This window comes from Triplophysa rosa, linkage group LG11 (assembly GCF_024868665.1).
Source record: "Triplophysa rosa linkage group LG11, Trosa_1v2, whole genome shotgun sequence".
In the NCBI taxonomy this organism is placed as follows: domain Eukaryota; kingdom Metazoa; phylum Chordata; class Actinopteri; order Cypriniformes; family Nemacheilidae; genus Triplophysa; species Triplophysa rosa.
This window is the reverse complement of record NC_079900.1, coordinates 12,872,833-12,893,316: the sequence shown is the minus strand read 5'-3', so window position 1 is coordinate 12,893,316 and position 20,484 is coordinate 12,872,833. Positions and strand designations below refer to the sequence as shown.

General features: G+C 40.4%; 1 protein-coding gene across 7 annotated transcripts in view; it reads left to right on the top strand.

Moving 5' to 3' along the window:
• Positions 1 to 20,484, top strand: part of rarab (retinoic acid receptor, alpha b) — a 115,367-nt gene that overhangs the window by 92,514 nt on the left and 2,369 nt on the right. For 5 of the 7 annotated variants that reach the window (XM_057345727.1, XM_057345726.1, XM_057345728.1 and 2 more), the window contains 7 exons: positions 10,204 to 10,352; positions 14,319 to 14,460; positions 16,459 to 16,503; positions 18,801 to 18,961; positions 19,060 to 19,236; positions 19,904 to 20,108; positions 20,268 to 20,426. In XM_057345727.1, the coding sequence (XP_057201710.1) occupies positions 10,204 to 10,352; positions 14,319 to 14,460; positions 16,459 to 16,503; positions 18,801 to 18,961; positions 19,060 to 19,236; positions 19,904 to 20,108; positions 20,268 to 20,426 (1,038 nt within the window). The remainder of the gene's footprint in view (positions 1 to 10,203; positions 10,353 to 14,318; positions 14,461 to 16,458; positions 16,504 to 18,800; positions 18,962 to 19,059; positions 19,237 to 19,903; positions 20,109 to 20,267; positions 20,427 to 20,484) is intronic. The other 2 variants (XM_057345731.1, XM_057345733.1) reach the window with 1 other exon arrangement.

The following is a 20,484-nucleotide window of genomic DNA, read 5'->3' as shown; positions in this document are numbered from 1 at the left end:
ACAAAAATGAAATTTATTTTAAGAGTCATCAATTAATATCAGAATATGAATATATATATATATATTCTTACTGACACAAATTGACACAAATATTAACGCTCAATAAAAGCAATATAACACAGTAAATACCAGTTTGCGAGCGGTTTTTGGCTAATTTATTGTGTGGTAACTGTAAACAATTGCTGATGATTTAGCGTATGAATACTTTGCTTATAGTCTAGTGTTTGCAAGCTGTTGAATACCTTGCAATAAAGAGATTCTGTTGAGTAGTGTGAGGTGGACATTAACTATTCGCCTTAAACTGTTCACGGCTGCTGTCATTGCGATGTTGCAAGATGGAATTTGACCTGCCAACATTGTCTGACTATTGCTAAGACATTTGTGCTGTGTTAGTCAGTCAGCCGACACTCTGTACTCATGGATTGATCTACAGCTGACGTTCTTGAGAACTCTGAGCTCTGCTCACAGTCCCTTGCAGAAAACTGCAGTACAAATAAAAACGGGTTCTGTTTTCGAGGAAACTAAGCTCAACTTGTATGAGCTACAAAGCTGTTTGTGTGGCTAAATGTTTATATTAATGATAGCACTGTTGATGACTCACCACTAGATGACGCTCAACTTCATACACTGGACCTTTAATAGACAATGTACCATTTTAGGAAGTGCAAAGGACAGGTGGCTAACTAAAATCTGCCAAGCCTGTATTTTTTGACATCAGCTGTAGCAAACTAGTGCTTTATTTTCTTTTAAGTATGCAGTTATAGAAACCGACCCAACAGACACCAGTAAACTGACAACTTCATCAATTCCAACTCAAAAATGACTTGCCAAAAAAGTCTCATGTCCTTAGTAGGGGTGTGACAAGACACTTATCTCACGAAACGAGACTGGGTTCACGAGAATGGGACTTTTATGGAGATTTTTAGACTTTTTTAAAGAAATCCTCAATGATGAAATATATAGGGAAAAATAGTATTTTATTCAAGTTATTTCAAGGGAATTATATTATGCAGTATTATACCATGGTCTTTTTGAATACTCGATTCTGATTGGCTGGAAGGTGTGCATTAAAACCCTTTAACGCACAGGTATCTCCAGTAAGTTTGATTACATTTGAAATTTAACTGACAAAATCTCTGTAATTTTCACCTGTTCACCTGCTTCGCGTTGGGTGGTTCTTGGCCTCCACGTCGTGCATTAAAACCCTTTAACGCACGGCTAGCTGTGGATTATCCCTTACAATATGTAAACACTACAAAGTGTTTTGTCACAAACTCAACTGACAGGCAGTAATTGCACAACATGTATGCTTTGTTTTCTTAACAGTAGTAGCTTTTAGTAAAGCGCTGTGGTTATTTTCTCTATATGCTTTTGCATAGTGCTCATGTTAGCTGAGGTGGCGATCATTTCACACTGTCAATCCTCCTTCCTCCACTAACTGAACCCTCATAGCCTTTAGAGAAACAGTTAAAACTACATAAACACATCATGTTTTATGCTTACATTGCACATATGTAAGAGACAGATGATCCGTTTTTGAAGAGGTTTCACTGTGAATGTATTTAAAATAACGTAATGTGAACTTGCAATTGCTATACTTATATAATTTAGCTGCACGCTGCGCGCTCCCAAAGTGGTGCTGGCAGCCGGAACCGCCGTAAACACAATGCGCAAGGCGCTGCAGATGCGAGAGAACGTTGAAACCTGTCTGTCTAGTGTGCGTTTACATAGAAAAACGGTGGGAAAGTCGCGGGATGGAAAACCACTTTGTCCATGAATGGCCGGGTTGGTCACTGTAGCTCACAGCACGCACATACTTTGTGCAGTTATTAGCGTGTTCTGTACAGTAATGAAAACAGGCCGCACTACAACAGAATATGCACTCACACAAATTCTCCCAAATATATTTTGAGGTCGCACAGGTTAAATTTAGGGAGCATACACAGTAAAAATGATCGCAATTTCGAGCCCGGCACTCGAATCATGTGAATCATTGTGTTCTCGTGAGACCAATCGGATCTCGTCACACCCCTAATCCTTGGTGACTAATGGAAAAAGAGGGGCGGAGCTTAAATAGATGAGTCACCAGCCTGAGGAAGCAGAGACTGATCCAGTCCTGTGACTCACCGCCACTCTGGTGCAAAGTGACCTACATCATAGTCTCACATGAGTGCGTGCTTTTCACCCCCCCCAAACGTTTCCTCATTTTTCTCCACTGTCTCCATCTCTGTGCCCAGCAGCACTACCCTATTATCATAATGGTGTTGGTAATGATGGGCCCTTGATTCCATTTGTATCCAACACCCCCCTCTCACTGGGTTAACTTTGAATAACACGTAAAGAAACAGGGATCATTTTTTATCGAGTGTGCGTCTGGTAAGCGTAGGGAAGCTTAATAGTTGTACCAGGATCCACTTTCCCCCAGAGAACTACTGCCAACGCTGAGAGTTATGCAGCGTTTTCCTTTCATGTTCTGCCCTATTTTTCCTCTCACACTCTTTCGCTCTCTCTCACACATAACTTAACATCTTTTCTCTATTTTTCTCACTTGCACACACACACACACACACGCACCCACACTCTCTTAAGTCTTTCACACCATAATCGTTTTCTCGCTCTGTGCAGTAACATGATTTTGTCTCTGTAAGTGGTGTCTAATGTAGAAAATCATGCTGAATATTGTCTGTGCTTATTGCAATAGCCTCTGGTGAACTACATCAGTATACAGTAGTTATTTAAAGGTGCAGTTTGTAACAATTTTGCAGAAAAATATCCGAAAACCACTAGGCTAGTGTTATAGATTTTGTTAAGCTGAGTACCTACAATATCTCAAATGTTTCCAACTACCAGAGATGGGAAGTAACGAAGTACAAATACTTCGTTACTGTACTTAAGTAGATTTTTCTGGTATCAGTACTTTACTCCACTATTTATTTTTCTGACGACTTTTTACTTTAACTTCTTACATTTTTACGCAAATACCTGTACTTTCTACTTCTTACATTTTCAAACCAGGCTCGTTACTTTAGTTTTAATCTGTATTTGATGCACAATCAATATTATTTCTTGTCATTGCGTGACTTTTTCAACCTAATGATAGGTCTGCCTAAAAGCCGAAGCGCTGTGTGAGGTGGCCACTAGCCAATCAAATGTAAGAAGGCGGGAGTTACTGTTTACAGAGCAAAGCGGTGACCAATCAAATCAAAGAAGACGGGGTAACTGTTCTCAGATCTCGAGCGTGATATTCTGCATCATGTGGTGACTCGTGAATGGTAGGGTTTTTTAGCGCGAAAGGACCAGATTTTAAATATGTAATTTAGCTATTTAGCTATTCGCATGTTCTACAAACATATACTTACGAAACAGTAAGTACAGTACATCTTACGAAAGATGTACTGTAGTTCTGTCAGAAGTTAAGGCAGCTCGTTAAGGTAAGCGCATTATTGTTGCTGTTGTTCATTAGTATGTATGAATTGCATGTTTTTTGCTATCGTGGTGTGTGCGTTAAGTTCATGAACGAGTGAAAAATACCTGCTCATTGCGTTGCTTTCGATGAACTAATTATAGTGGGCACAAAAATGCGCTAATTTCCTGCTTGCCATTTGAAGTGGTTTCTGGACATATCCTATTAGTCTTATTTTCTAATTTTCTTAATGCATTTGCATTGTTTGATCTGTTTGATCTATTTTCCTGATTTTTATTATATTTTTTCATCTTGTCATGATTAAAATTATAAGGAAATAAAAAACGATCCTTATCAACGTTGATTGACATTGCAATAAAATACTATCACATTATTTTGGAAGTTAAAATTTTGGGCTGGTTTTTGTTGGAGTGAGTAGGCTTTAGTGAGCCTTTGGGCTGGAAATCATCCACCTAATCTAGCAACACTGACATCAGTTTTAATGTTGAACGAGTGTAACGTACAATGTAAGAGGCATTTTAAATGCGAGGCATAATTTCAAGAAATGTGTTTAACCAATCGAGAAAAACAGTAATGGTTACCAAGTAAATTGACTTGCCTAATTAATTATCTCTTTATTTCTCAGTTTTCTCTTTTTGACAAGATCTCCCAAGTGTCTACAACCTTTGTATAATGATATGTCCATGAATGGTCTGTGCTTAAAATTTAAAGGGACAGTTAATCTAAAATTGAAAGCAGTGAAATTCTGTTATAAAATGTTTTGACAACCACAGTACCAAACAGTCATTTCCTGACTATTACGCATCACAGACATAGGCTAGTAGTCTAAGAAGCTGCCACGGACCAAGGCGGAAGGCAACACAAAGAATAGCTAAAATTATGGTTGAGAACTAGAGACAAAGGGAATTCTGTCACAATTATTATCAATACGCTTGTCCTTTACACTCTTATCTTACATCATAATTGTATTACAAATTTGTGTTTTTTTCCACTACCTAGGTAGTGGCAAATAGATTTATTCCATCAGTCTTTTTTATGCTTGTGTTCTACATAATGGTAGTTCAGTTGTGAGGTACGAGCGTGACTCTAAAACAGGTAGTAGTATTGGCTACTTTTTACTTGAGTACATTTTAGAGCCCATACTTTATACTTTTACTTGAGTAAACAAGTTTAGTCAGTACTTCAACTTTTACTTGAGTACTTTTAAACATGAGTATCTGTACTTCTACTTAAGTAAAGGATGTGTGTACTTTTGCCATCTCTGCCAACTACTTGGAAATCGTTGAAAAATCGCCACTCTAAACAGTGACACGGGGCTGTGCAGTCGCCTGTCAATGGCGTCATACCCGCGTTACCCTTTGTTACTGCCTTTACTGACATAGAAACCGCATGACAACAGTGTCGTGGACAAATGCGGAAGTGGTGTCTAGCAAGCCACTAGCTTGTTTCGAGCAATCACTTATTTATGGACCACGATTATTCGCAACATTTATAAAACTTTACCTCATCCTCTAACATGATTTCTCGTTCCCGTCTGATTGATGGCCATCAGCGGTGGAGTTGAAGTCAACAGATCCCATCATTCCACGCTCCTTCACAAGCGTCATCAAGCTACGGCTTGTTCTTTTGATCGTACGCCCTCTAGCGGCTGTTTTTACAAACTGTAGCTTTAATCAATGTGATTTAATATGTATATATTGCCAGTGGTTCTCTTATGGTGTGTCACAAAGATTCGACCACAGGTATGTGCTGATACAGTCGTGGACAGCAAACGCCTCAATTTCCCTCAGTTTATTTTTGTTTATTTAGGTGATGCGACAAAGATGGTTTCAGTTCCTCTCTGTTTTCCATATGTTTATGTATGCTGTTGGTGTGTTGTCATTAATAGAAAGTCCTCGGTGCAGGTCACTGAGTTCAGTTAACCATCTCGAGGGGGGAAGCTGAGGTATAAGCGCAACGCCTCTCTTCCTCTGACAGAACGTCAATGCCAGCTGCCTGTACAGATTCTGCAATAAACTCTATTATTACTTTTGTCTTCCTCTCTTCTGCCATTTTTTTCCTCCTGGGTTGTCAGACCCTTACAAACCGATAAGATCATTGAAACTGTAGCTTTGTTTTAAATCTGTATTAGTTGCTTTGTTTTTTATTCTTTGTTGATGTCAAGTAATGTGTCTTAGAAGCAACATGATGAAATTAGGGAGGTTTTAAACAGAGGTTTTTAATGTGAGATTTAAGTAGCCTGGCAGTAATGGCGATAGTGGATGTCTTTCGTTTATAAGAGTGGCATCGCGCCGGGTATCTCAGACAGGTGGTACAGAGGTTAATGTAAATAGTCTCTCCTCTAGGAACCTCGGGAAATAATTAAGCTTGATTTCAGCACAAGGTTGAGCTTTCCAGAGCTACAGGCCAGCAGAACATCCTTGACTCTTCTGGGATGCAACAGAGTCCGTAATTAAAGCGTGGCACCTGATCACAGCTTTTCTGTGCAGGAAGCCTCTAGCGTTGACAGTCCTGCGGTTTTTCGGGGTTATGCAGGTTCATTCTAACCCTCAAACTTTCACTTACATAAGTGGGAGGGTTTTCTCCAAGTTCAGTGAGTGTCCAAGATGGTACATTTTTAATCGTGTCATTCATTATTGATAAGATGGAGTTTAGGAAGTTGTGCAAGATTTGATGGAGGCGGCTGTCAAAAGAGCGTTTTTATAACATTGTGCCGCTGGATCTGTTGAGCTCTGTCCCTGTTATGGAAAATGTGTCACCCGTATTGAAGCTCAGCAACAGAAAGAGGTCAGATGGAGCTCTGGGGAATGAGTAAATGACAGAAAGAGAGAGAGAGAAAGGGAGAGATTTTGTAAAATGGCAAGTGTAGCATGAGAATAATTGTGGGGGAGAGTTGAACCCTTTGACAGCTACAACAGTCACACCTTCTGTAAGCTCTTGTGTTCATGAGTACAGGAAGTATGATGCCAGCCGGTATGTTTTCTCACTTCCTGTTCTCTCTTTATGTGAAATTTGAACACCATCTGCAAGGGCCTCACACTGAGATACCAGATTGTTTAATATTTATATTTTTGGCAGTAACAGGACTTTTGTTTGTTAGATCCTAAGCTCTTTAATTGTTTTGGTTTTTATAACAGCTTTATTTTTGTGTGTAGTAAATAAGACTTAGAACATATGGGTGTTTTCTCTCATTAGCGATACATTGTTCTGTCAATGAGATCAGTAAAAACAGAATAAAATACCACTGTTGTCTTCCACATGAGCTTTGTTCACTAATGGATGCTTTGAATATAATAGAAAGGATTGACAGAAATGTGAAAAAATAAAAAAATGTAAACGCTCCCCTGTCTGCCTTTCGTCAACAAACGGGTTGTCTTTCCTGAAGCAATATTTTGACTATTAAAGGGATAGTTCGCCCAAAAATGAAAATTCTTTCATCATTTACTTACCCTCGTGTAATTTTATACCTGTATAAATTACTTTGCAGGGCTCGACATTAATGCTTGTCCACTTGTCCGGGACAAGTGAATGTTTTGTATGGGCAAGTGAGAGAGAATTTTACTTGCCCGACCGGACAAGTAACTTGAAAAAAAATGAATAACAACAGTGCGACATATATGTAGGATATTAAGAATATGTGCATTAGACAGCGCTGCGTGTTTGTGTGAAGTGTGTTTGTCATGGTTGTGCTTGTTTGTGTGTAACAATAACCAATGGCGCACCGCACTGAGTCCATGTAACTAGATACGGACACGGAATCGTTATTTAAATGCCATCTGGCTGTTCTGCGTGTCTGAGTGAATTATGTGCACAGTTTAACATTCAACACGAGTGATGGTCGAGGATTTATCTGCGTCTGCACTGTATGAGGATATGAACACATGAACTTCATCTCCAGAGTTGCTCTGAGAGTTTATTTTATGAGCGTTTTACTGTTTGAGTGAAGCTATCTTCAAACACACAAAAACTCGAGACTTCCCGAAGACCTGTCAAAATAAAAGTCCTGTTAAATTGAACACTCAGACAAACAATACTGTAGTGTACTATAGTATTTGCTATTGAAAATTGTATTGCCCTTGTAGTAAATTGATAAACACTGTATACTATAGTAAAGTTCATAAACACTATAGTATCTAAGAATTTTACTGCAGTTTACTATAGTAAATACTATAGTACAGTTGGAAAAAATATACCACTATTGTATAGTAAAAAAAAGGAAAAACACAGAACTTGGAAAAATTCAAACAAATTTAGGTAATCTAAAAATGATATGGCCCTAATTTATCTATCTGTATGTAACATTAATGTCTTTTTTCAGTTACCTGCCTATTTATGATGAACTGCACTTGCATATTTTCTAATGATGACAACAGACGATTTATGCTTGTGCTACTACTGTACAATTTGCCCTGTGCTACCAAACTTTAAACCTCTCTAGCACCAGTGCTTTGTGCAAAAAGAGTTAACTTGCAGCCTTAACACTAATAATAATTACTGCTTGCCTTTGTTTTATAGCAGTCACGGAGAGTAGGCCTATAACCAAATTCAGGCGGCCAAAGCGGACACTAGTTAAAATGCTTAGAAGCAAACTTGGCCAATCTAAATCCGAAACAATTATATTGATTATATTATATTATAATTCAAATGAAATTTATATTTTTTATCTTTGGACAAGCAATTTTTGTACTCTGACAAGTGAATGACAAATTTACTTGTCCGAAGGACAACCACATGACGATGCTTAATGTCAAGCCCTGCTTTGCTCTGACGAACACAGAGAAGGATATTCGGAAGAATGTTAGCAGTTTTCAGTTCTGGGACATCTTTGACTACCATAGTAGAAAAAATGTAATTGTGGTCAAAGGTGCCCCAGAACTGTTTGTTTTACTAAATTCTTTAAAAGATCTAATTTTGTGTTTAACAACAAAAAAACAGTATTTTTTCCTCATATGGTAGTGAATGATGTCCCAGATCCGAAAATTGCTAACATTATGCCAAATATCTTTCCCTTGTGTTCAGCGGAACAAAGAAATTTATACAGGTTTGAAACAACCTGAGGGTGAGAAAATAATGACAGAATTTTCATTTTTGGACGAACTGTCCCTTTAACTCGATGCTTTACAGTTGTTCTGATTGCTTTAAACTTCTTAGAATCTTCCCTCCAATATTTTTTTTATTTACATGCCTCCCAAATTATAAATTGGAATATTATCATGGAACTCTTCCCTTTTTTGTGTTCTTTCACCAGTGACTTAACCTGTCATCATTCCACGCAATACTATTGTTTGGCACATACAAAAAACACTTTCTCAACACATGTTGCATTGTACTTTGTTGTTCTTACGTTTGAACCTGTAGAGGGATGTGTGTTTGCGTGAGGACGTTTGCTGTATCTGTGCGGTGAGAGATACGAACTCCACATCCTCATTTGACTCTTTGCTGGTGCCAGCGTGTGTATTTTTAGCGTCGTCTGTGCTTTTTCTGAACACAGGAAATAGACAAACTGTTGCCCACTGGCTCGGCAACACTGAAGGGCATAGTTTGGTAGAAGAGGGTTGGTACATTTTTTTTCCATGTACACGATGCTGTTCAAAAAGCGTAGAATACAAAGATGTGTATTGAGTCAAAGATGTGAAATTCATGTTTTGTCAATGCTACTTTTAGCTTTAAAAAAAAACCATCGCAAACAAGACGTTTGATTGTAATAAGATGCAAAGTACAATGCAAAGCTTCTTCCCAGACCATGAAAACTAACCTCCAAACAAGGGTCATTCTGAAATCGTGACTGACATCCCAACTGTGAGCACATGAAAGTCCTCATTTGCATATTGACACCTATTAAAGAAACAGTAGTATAACACTGTATGCAAAGATCGGTCATGAAGAGGAAATGTTGGCTCCTTCGGGTAATCTCGGAGGAGGAACTTGTTAAAGCAAGACCTGAATCTTTACATAGCTCAGACTGCAGACAGATACAAACTGCACCCATATAGCGGTGTGTTGTGCATGCTCTGTTCATCTTTCGTTTTCCTCCACGCTAGGGCATTTGTGAGAGACACGGTGGAAGAGAGGATGGGGCAGGGAAGAGACGCATGAGAGAGCAGAACGCCTGTGTTTGTCTGTTCTGTGTGCGTAATGAAATATGCTGGTGCCATCATCACCACCATATAGGCGTTCATTTATATGCGGGTGTATTCACATTCAGGAACATCGACACAACCATGAACAGAATTTCAGTTATTTAAATGCACCCTATATGTGAAGACCATCATTGTTTCACAGCCTTGATGCACTGAGCGGCCAGACATGCTTTGTTTGCGACGTGTTGCCGTTGTCCCTCATGGTGGTTTCATTCACACCCGGTGCAGCGTTAAGGGATTTTGTAAGCTCTCAGTCGTGGTAGCTCTTTGACAGCGTGGCTTGTACGCCCCCTCTCAGCTCAAGCAGAGCTCGTGGTTTCTGCCTCCACACCCCGGCTGACTGTCATGACTTTATTAATTCAAGCTGGCACTGGTCCCAGTCGATAGCAGCTGAAACCGAGAAGAATAGAGATCATGTAAGGAGAGCGTGGCCTATCTGACCAGGAATGGAGATGTTCTCGACAAGCGTGATCATGAAGAGGTTTCCGCGATCTCTGCCGGCAGGAGTTGCTGTGATCTCCTCTGATATGTTTACCAGCGGTGCTTTATCTGTTCAATGCTTTCCACAGTAACCTTAGGACCTGTATAACACAATGTGAAAGCTTTAATCAACTTAAGCCCGTTTCTCTTCTGTTGTAGCTGTGGATACGCAGAGCACAAGCTCGGAGGAGATCATACCCAGCCCTCCTTCTCCGCCACCTCCGCCACGGATCTACAAGCCCTGCTTCGTCTGCCAGGACAAGTCCTCGGGCTACCACTATGGAGTCAGCGCATGCGAAGGCTGCAAGGTAAAACTTCAACCTGTCTCATCTCAAGACATTCTCGTAATGAATAGGATGCAGAATATCAAACCAAGTGCCATTTGTAAACAAATGATGCTTAAATCGAACTACACTTAAGTCAATTATGCAATTCCTGCTCTCAGGGTCATTTTTAATGGATGTATGAAGTTCATGCAGATGCTCCAGCAGCGTAACCACATCTGTAGCTCATCACATTAATTGTGAACATTAACATTACATTAACGGTGTTAAACAACCTAAATGTGTCCAATTATTGTGGGTGAATTCACCACAACACTTTTAATAGCTTTTTTTAATGGCTATCCAGATAACGTTCCGATTTAAAATAGATGCGATGTGGGGTAGGCCGTCACATTGTGTTTTAAATATGTATTTAAGTGCGACTCGCTTTCAAATCAAATTTGTATTCATAATTTAATCTTTAGTTTTCCCATAAGAAATGTTCAGCGCTGCCACCGCTACAGCAAATAACCCTCAAAAAAATCACCCATTGGTTCAACGGTGAACTCCAGCTTTTTATTTCAGTGCTCCTAATATTGGAACACTGTATAAAATATGATGTACACAGAGTCTCCCAGAGAAAGGGATACACAGGGGGTTGGAGTTGAACTCTGATAGTTACAAAGCCCCCTTATCTGAGCGCAGCCGCAGGGAAGCGTGGGTAGAGAGGGTACACGCGGCGGTGCTCAGCGAGAAATAAACATGACTTCATTAAATTTGCATGTGCGCGCTATCTTCTCTCTTTCTCGCTGCCTTGGAGGACATATCAGCACTTGTCTCTATTTTCGAAAAACACCTTCCGCCCCAACCCTATTAACATTTTAAAATAAGGATGGAGACATTGTTTTTTCGCATTAATGTTGATATGGTTGCAAAGGTAGCATCGTATATTTAAAGTAAGTGAATTAATTCAGGGAGTCCAAGTCAAATTCCAGAACAAATTGCATAAATCGCAGTTTCGCTTCTGGTAATGAAACTGTGTTTTTGGAGCTGGTCTAAGATGGTCACTAACTTGTTACTACTAAACCGTTATGATTCTCTTAAAGGCACCTTTGCTACCTTTAGCTAGTATGACCTTGACATAATGCATAAAAGATGCCTATGATGCCTATGAATGTTGCCTATGTAGACGGCTCACTAGGTTTAAAACAACTTGTGTGTAACTGCACATGCAAACGTAAGTTTAATCTCCTTCGTGGATTCTGTTATACACGACAGCTCAGTCACACCAAAGAGACAAACATAGCCTTATTTTGATTCTACTCTCCAGATTCATTGGAGGACACTCACAAACATACATACTCGCACGCACACACAACGGCTTCACCATCTCAATGTGCCCGGGGTTTGAGTTCATGTCCAGGATTAGTGGACACACTAAAGAGGCTTAGCAGGCCTGCCAATGAGAGCCACGGAGACCTCAAACCGCTTGCTTTCTGTCGTCCCCTTCACGCTGCTGCTTGCGGGATCTTCCTCACAGGTCAGGGCTGGGTCAGTCTGAGGCACACAGAGGTCAGAAAATGGAGATTGGCCCCCGCAAACGCGATGCACCTGGAATAACCTATGTGCGCTTCTAGTTTGAATCTGTATGCAAAGCACTACTGTATTTGTAAGCAAATGTACCAGGAATGTGAGAAGTGCTTTTTTACATTTTAGTATTATGGTAATGATGGCAAACAGGAAATGCATCACGTCAGTGTCTCACTTAACTTGCCTGGTCTCGGTGTCCCTGTGCCACAGTCCTAATCCAGTGGAATTACCCAGCTGCCCCTCTCCTGCCAGAACATTCTTCACACCTTGTGATGATATGGAGCTTCATTCCTGTGGCTTTCAGGCCCAACCAACGGCAGCGCAGAGAAGAGAGAGTGGAAACAAGCGGAGGAGAGGAGGTCTTTTGATTGTGGACTGGTGTCAGATTTGTCATGGGTTTGTTATCAATGAATCAGATGTTCAGGTATGGGAGCAGTCGGCTTTATGAAAGCTATAGACATCTAGCATTCATACTGTTCATGTGAATGGAAGTTTAACACCGGTTGGGATCGTAAGAAAGCGTCCCTGTGCATATAGATCGAGAGATGGAAAGATATACATTATATGCATAGGGAAAGTCTTGCCAAGTGCCGTTTCACTGTAAAAGGAATTTTGCACCTGATGCTGGTCCACGATGAACCATTTCATCTCCATCTACCACATTGACCTCCTACAACGACCTACAGAAGATCAGAGTCGGTGTGAATAAAACATGGCGTGTGAATGAGAGCACTTCTGTAGGCAGATCAAGCCCCTCTGGGCAGTGCATTAGAAAAAACCATTTCAGCCCAGCTAGGCGAACGCACGTTATGTCACACATCTAGCGCTCTCATCTTTTCCTTTATTACTTTTTCATAGGCGCGAGACTCGGCATGAGAGGGACGTGTCCTTTCAATATGCGAGATGTCCTTGGACACGCTCTGGTGAAATGACAGTGTTCTTAGATTGAAGCCATTGGACAGACCTGTCAAAAGCATACATGTGTACACACACACTAAAAGCTTTCCTGGGTGGATTGATATGTTGAAGGCATTCTCGCTGAAAGCCTCCGGGATTGTTGTAGTCTAAATTGGTTTCACTGTGGCCATTGTTTGGGTAGGATGTATGATTTTTGTTGAATACTGTTTCCACATTTGAAGCTTTATCTTAATTCTGTAAATCCAATCTATTTAATCTAAAGACACTTGATACTGATGAAGTCACAAAAAGCATGTTAGCAGCTGTTCATCCAATGAGGGATCGACGGATCGAATAAATTATCTGAAGGTGGAAGGTAGCATTGAGGCGCCCTAAAGGGATAGTTCACCAAAAAATACATTTCACAATCATTTATTTACCCTGATGTTATATAAAACCTTTATATGACTGTTCTGTAAATCACAGAATAAGATTGTCTCGACGGTTTTGTGTCTATGCAATGGAAGTCAGTGGGAGCCAGTGTTGTTTGGTTACCAACTATCCTCAGAAATATCTTTTGTGTTTTGAAGAATAAGTCGAGCAGGTTTGCAGTGACATGAGAGTGAATAAATGACGAATTTTCCTTTTTTTTGTAAACTATGCCTTTAATATAATAACAGAGCTGCTTTGCTGTCACGTCTGTGTAGATATCTTCTTTATGCTAGATATAGAGTAGAAACATGCAACACAAGATATTATTTACAGTTTCCTAAAGATGCCGCCCTACAGTGATGAAAATATTAAGACAAATGGTTCGATATATTTTTTAATAATGATCCCAAAGCGTCGACTCCACGTTCTGCATTCCTGCTCGGCTCAGACGGTGAATCCACCCACGTGCCCTGCTGAAGTCACGAGTAAAGCTTTCACTCTTTAATCCACTGCAGCACAGCAGCTGAAATCCCCGTCACGAGCCCGCATTTGCCGTTTGACGTCTGCTCTCTCATTACATGCAGCGTCACCTCTTTCATCTTATCTGTGAGCCGAGAGCATTCCTAACCTCAGACTGACCCTCTGCCCCGAGAACTTGACCAAGCAGCCTTCGTCACATAATTAAATGCAAGAGAATAACCTCGACTGTTCCTCTCTCCTTTCCTTCACTCGGCTCGAGTGTATGTGGGTTAAGCCTCGCAGGGTGTTAGCCAGAGGGACCTATAGACACTTGAACTGGGAGATAATACCCACCTGCCATAGTGCTGAGCACAGTCAGCCATTACAATGAGAATGTGCCTCATAGCAGAATCCATGCTGCAGTTGTTTATTTCATGAGCTCGCCTCGCCCGTTTCCATATGTTTGCGTTCTCCGATAATGGTGCGCATAATGTGAATATATGAATATATCATCACGGGTGAGTCATTAGCGGCTTTATATAACGGTCCTGTTTTCTGTGGGTTGGTGTTTTTTTGCATGCGCCTGTGTCAATGTAAATATGACTGACTGTAATGAGCCTCTTCTCTCCTCAGGGCTTTTTCCGGAGGAGCATCCAGAAGAATATGGTGTACACCTGTCACAGAGAGAAGAGCTGCATCATCAACAAGGTCACCAGAAACCGCTGTCAGTACTGCAGACTGCAGAAGTGCCTGGATGTGGGCATGTCTAAAGAATGTAAGTGGCTTAGTCTGTTGTACTCGAAGCATCTCTGGAGTATATAGTTAAGACTGTATTAACCGTGGGAATTCCCACTGTCATGGAAAGCCTTTCAGGATTGCATTTGAGTCTTTTTTTAATGAGCTGCTCTAAATATTTCACAGGCTAGATGTTTCTCTCTGTAAGTACTTACAAATCCAGTAATCATAAATTACTAAAAAAATCATTAAGATGAACATTTCGGTAGTGTTTTTTCTTGTTTTGTTTTGCTCTCTAAAATGTTTCGTCAGTTATATATTGCACGTACAGAGTGTAATTTCCATTAGATTATTTTTAAATTTCAAACATGAACCTTCAGGGAACCCTGGGAAGTGCTGGACCGTTCAGAACCTAAAACATTACTATTCAAAAATACCATGATTACTATAGTACACTCTCCTGAGCCTATACTATACATTGCAGAGGCAACTCTACTTGGGTATTGAGTAGCTCAGAGATTATGTATTTTTGTAGGGCAACCCAGAAGTTCCGCGCACTGGTTTTCACTACGGAAAGCCTATGGATTTGTCCCATAGACTTTTGGAAGATCGCAAAAAATGTGATCTGTGATTAACAAAAGTTTGATACTTGCATGTTCTTTCATCTTTGATTAACACGACATTTGTTACTTTGAAGACTAAATACAATCGGCAGAAATAAAAAGCAAACGTGGCTATAAACAGACTATATCACCGTCACCACCACCAAGACTCCAACTTCTTCAAACTTTATTAAAAACGTGTTCTTTGGCAAGTAATTACTCTGCGAATGAATCCCCATCCACATTTGTGGAGATTTGTGCATGTTGCATGTGAGATTTGTATGTGTGATGACGTTTAACGTCCCCACCAAAGGATGTAGTGGCTTTTAGCAACCGCCGTTTTTAAGACGCAATAAAGCTTTCAAAGTCACGAGTGGGTTATAACTCTATTTTATGTCATAGAATAAAACGTGAAAATAATTAGAGGTTTTGTTAACCACAGATCTTATTTCAGGCGATTTAAACAAAAAAAAAAACAGACTTTGGGGCGATGGAGCCGGAAATGCGAAAATGCTAACTCGCATACAAAAATACATCATCTCTGCGGTACTCAATATTATGTATAGTATATACTGTATATTGGTCTGTGTATGACCTCTCACGGCCCACTAATGCTCTGTATTGACTAGAGGTGCTCCGATTGATCGGTCGCCGATCACAATCGGCCGATAATCACTTTGGGAAGTATGATCGGCGGTCTCTATAAAGGCCGATCAGATGAAGCAAAATGCGCGAGACCTTTTTTTACGCGCTACGAAAATTGCTTCACCAGTCTGGCAATTCTACAAGGTGTGTGAAAAAGACAATACATTAGCAATCTGCAACGTGTGTACCAAGCAACTTCCACGAGGCGGGAAGCACCCAAAACATTTTAACACCACCAACCTCATCAGACATTTGAAGGTTAGTCACGTAAAGGAGTGCGAGTAGTTTTCAAAGTTAGCTAGCGCTAAGAGAGAGCGGGACAGTTCGGCAGCTCAAGCGCCACTCAGCTGCAGAGATCGTGTTAACCGAAAATTCTCAGTGATTTTTTTTTTATCAGTGATGAAAAATCAGAAGGCAATCCGTACTTTTGACGGATTACAATAAAGGAGATTTGTATTTCCCCGTTTTATAATTTCCTTTCATCATGTGATCGTTAATGGACTGAACGTGATTGTGAGTGGCAGGAGGTAGGCTATCGCGAAGGGACGTGTGTTTCCTATTCGTCAGCTTACTCTCAACTGCCTGGTCAGTTTCGCAAAACGCGCGTGTGGTCAGCAGAGCCTCGAGGTGCATATGCATCCGTCACTCCCCGCGTTCCGTGCACGCATACACACACAGGCCCAGTGGTGCCGTCTTTACAGAGTTTTTACCTCATAAAATAGCGTCTTTTTGGATAAATAATAGCTTTCAGTGAGTGGAAATATGTCTCTCTCTGCGTTTTCTCTGTTCAGTGAGCGGCAGAAGCAGCACATATATCACCAAACCACAGCTTACTCGTGAGTACAAAACACCTTTTACAGGCACCTGTCATTGTTACTGATTAGGCATTTGAACATAAACATTTGTCTGTAATTAGCCTATTATTTTATGTCTGACAACAGAAACATTATATAAATGACAAAATGTTTATATGCTCTCCTACTTGTAAGTCGCTTTAGATAAAAGCGTCTGCCAAATGAATAAATGTAAATAAATGAAATGTCTAAAATGAAAGTCTAGCGCAACATCTGCTCAGCTGTCGGTAACGGAGACGTTTCAAAAGCATCAACCCTACTGCAAGGACAGTAAGAAGCATACAGAAATATCAGATAAAATAATGGAATACATTTTCTTTGATCATCAGCCACTATATATTGTGATTTCCTGCGACTCATGTCACAGGCTGCTATGTTTTATGTAAATATGTTACTTGCCCATATTCAATTGTCAATTCATGAGACTTTCTCTTCTCTTAATTTGAATACTTGATACACATTGTTGTTAAATATAGTTTCATAAATAATGCTACTGGGAAAGCTTCAAATAGCTCCTGTATCGTCCTCGGTATCGGACGATACAGCTTTCAGTGATTGAGGATCGGTGATCGGCCCCAAAAATCCTGATCAGAGCACCCCTAGTATTGACACTAACATCACCTCATCATCAATTCTCACATTCAGTAAGTGGTGATTCTGCTATCGCCACCTGCTGGGCTTATATTGTGAAATTTATGTGTGTCTTTAAGGCAACACTGACACACAAAACAGGGAATGAGACGTACTAAATATTAACGTTGAAGTAATGTTAAATTACATTTCCAGCTTATCTAATGACAACAGACCGTTCAGTTTTTTGGATTTGGGTTTTGCTTTCAAGAATATGGGAGTTTTCTTTTATTTTGTTAAGTGCTCAACGCGCATAGTATCCCTATCTGGCTTCTCTGCTGAACTATGCCATCATATCTGGGGTAGAACTTTCATCCCTTTTGTTATTTTACATATTTCATTTTCTCCCCGCAGATATGATCTGGCACCCATGTCACCATAAAGTTGTTTGCGAGCGGGTTTTGTCTTCTTGCACATGTTGTGTGGTGAAAGATTACCTCCCCGTGTTAATGGTTCTTTAATGGCTCCATTAGATTGTGTTTTCCGAGCTCACGCTGGCACCCAGCTCCCTCTGGAGAAATGAATATGTGACTGTGGGGAGAAGTGAGAGAGAATCATTCTCCCCCCCCCCACCCCCCACAAGAGCCATCGAGTTATCTTTAGACAAAGAAAACAATCCAAAGGGGAAAATGCATGAAAACGTGAGATACAGGAATGGGACCGGGGAAAAGGCGAGATCTTGCGCGGAGGGAGAGCCCATTTAAAGTGGGGTGATATTCTCCCTGTGACGTGATTAGATTAGGTCGGATTTTAGTGAAAGCAGAGGTCATTCGTCACAGTTATTAACAACCACCTGCATTTATTTCTTCTGTGTGTGTGTGTAATGGAAAGCAGTGTGTGCGTTTACATACACAACCTTAAACCGTCTGTGACCCTAAGTGCAATGAACAGCCTTTAGATTAAAACCTGTCTTGGTTGTGTGCATACACACGGGCTGTGTAGATATCATCAGAGATTGGCATCACAATAAAAGCTGTTGAATTTTAATAATATCAAGGTGCATCACATTGGATTTAATGGCCCTAATGTAAAAACTCACACAGCCAGTTTGGCAGCGTTTCCATTATTTGCATTTTTCACATCTGTTGACATTATAATGAAAAACGGTCAATATTAACTTTGCATTTAAAGGATTTTTGATATTTGATCGATAAGGATTCAGACACGTGAATGTTAATGCCGCTGTTTTATTGTTACATGTATAATGCTAGTATTTTTAACTGTATATACAGATGTTCTATATTTCTTTTGGCATTTTTATTGTAGGATTTACTTAAACGTCTTAGAGATATATCACTTAATACACATTTTCTGTTAATGGAGAGTACATTCTCACATATAGAGACTTAAAGGAGTTCACTTTAAAATAAGCCCCCATTGACATTCCATGGTAGGAATAAAAATGACTACTCCCTTTAACAGAATTATATCTTTGGTTTTTCTTAAGAGCTTTTTTCTTATTTTGTTGCTTCTGTAGCAATTAAGCATGTACAGTATTCAATATCATTCTGTAATCTAGAGAATAAACTTGATGCTACTGCCATCTTGTGGTGGGTCTTGTCATAGCACTATTACTGTCATAGTGTTAGTCAGATGATGCATTGTGTAATAAGAGCCTGACGGTTGTTTTAACTGTGTTCCATTTACAGCGGTTCGAAATGATCGGAACAAAAGGAAGAAGGACGAGAAGAAGCAGGAGTGTTCGGAGAGTTACGTGTTGAGTCCAGACACGGAGCAGATGATTGAGCGAGTGAGGAAAGCTCATCAGGAGACCTTCCCTTCTCTCTGCCAGCTGGGAAAATATACCACGGTAAGTCAAAGCTGCTGACAGTATTGCTGGATCCCAGCAGATCATTTGGTTTTTTTAACGTCAGCTAAACCATCTCATTCTGTCCCGTTATCTTGCAGAACAACAGTGCTGATCAAAGGGTGTCTTTGGATGTTGACCTGTGGGACAAGTTCAGCGAACTTTCCACCAAATGCATCATTAAAACGGTGGAGTTTGCCAAACAGCTGCCCGGCTTCACCACGCTCACGATCGCAGATCAGATCACCCTGTTAAAGGCCGCCTGCCTCGACATCCTGGTAGGAGAAAAGCCCACGGTTAGATTCAGACACATTAGAGACAATGAGTGCGTTTACATGCACAAAATAAACGGATATCTATCAAAAATCAGCTTATAAAGTAAACGGGGTTTCACGTGTTCACATGCATATCACTAAACAAGCTACACAGAAAACCGCGTTTACGTGGAAGTTTGAGACAGGTTTCTCGCTTGCAGTGACGTCACCATCGATAGTCCGTCTAGTAATGTAAAATGCTGCGGGAATCGGTCAGAAGCTGTATTTTTATATCTCTTCTCATGTCCGCAGTACCTGCATATGCAACAATCGTTTTTCATTTTTGCCGTTTCTACATCAACCGCATGATTCGAGAGCGGACTTTTATGAGTTATTTTACTGTTACTTAAGTTTGGGACTTTTACTATTGCGCTGTCAGACATGCGCAGAAACGAAATGTAAAAGAAGACTGGTACAGGCGTTTACTTGCAACGCGAAATTGGAGTAATGGGCAAAAACTACCTCTGCCGAGCGGGTTTTGTGAGCTTTCCCCGATAAAAGAAAACCGTTTTACGTGTTTACATGACCTTACATGTTATCAGCTTATTAAGCATAACCGGGGTAAGACAGTGCATGTAAACGCACTCAATGAGCATTTAAGCACATTAATAAAACGTCTTGTCCTTTACAGATTCTGCGAATATGCACACGGTATACACCTGATCAGGACACCATGACATTTTCCGATGGGCTGACACTGAACCGCACGCAGATGCACAACGCCGGCTTTGGTCCACTCACAGAACTTGTATTCGCTTTCGCCAACCAGCTCCTGCCTTTGGAGATGGATGATGCAGAGACGGGGCTTCTTAGCGGCATCTGTCTGTTGTGTGGAGGTACTGCACCTTTTAAAATCTGAATCCGATAAACTCACATTTTCTGAATTTGTGAAAATACTGCAATAATTTAGAATCAAAATATAATAAAAAAAGAATAGTTTTATGTTAGTTTGTGCAATATATAAATGTTTTGTGCTTGCGTGACATCACACTCAGATCGGCAGGATTTGGAAGAGTCCGATAAGGTGGATATTCTCCAGGAACCGCTGCTGGAGGCACTGAAGATCTACGTGAGGAAAAGAAGACCTCATAAACCGCACATGTTCCCCAAGATGCTGATGAAGATCACAGACCTGAGGAGCATCAGTGCTAAAGGTAACATTTACTTCCATTTCTGCAGAAATGTTTGTCTGTGTCCAGTAAAGGTACTCAG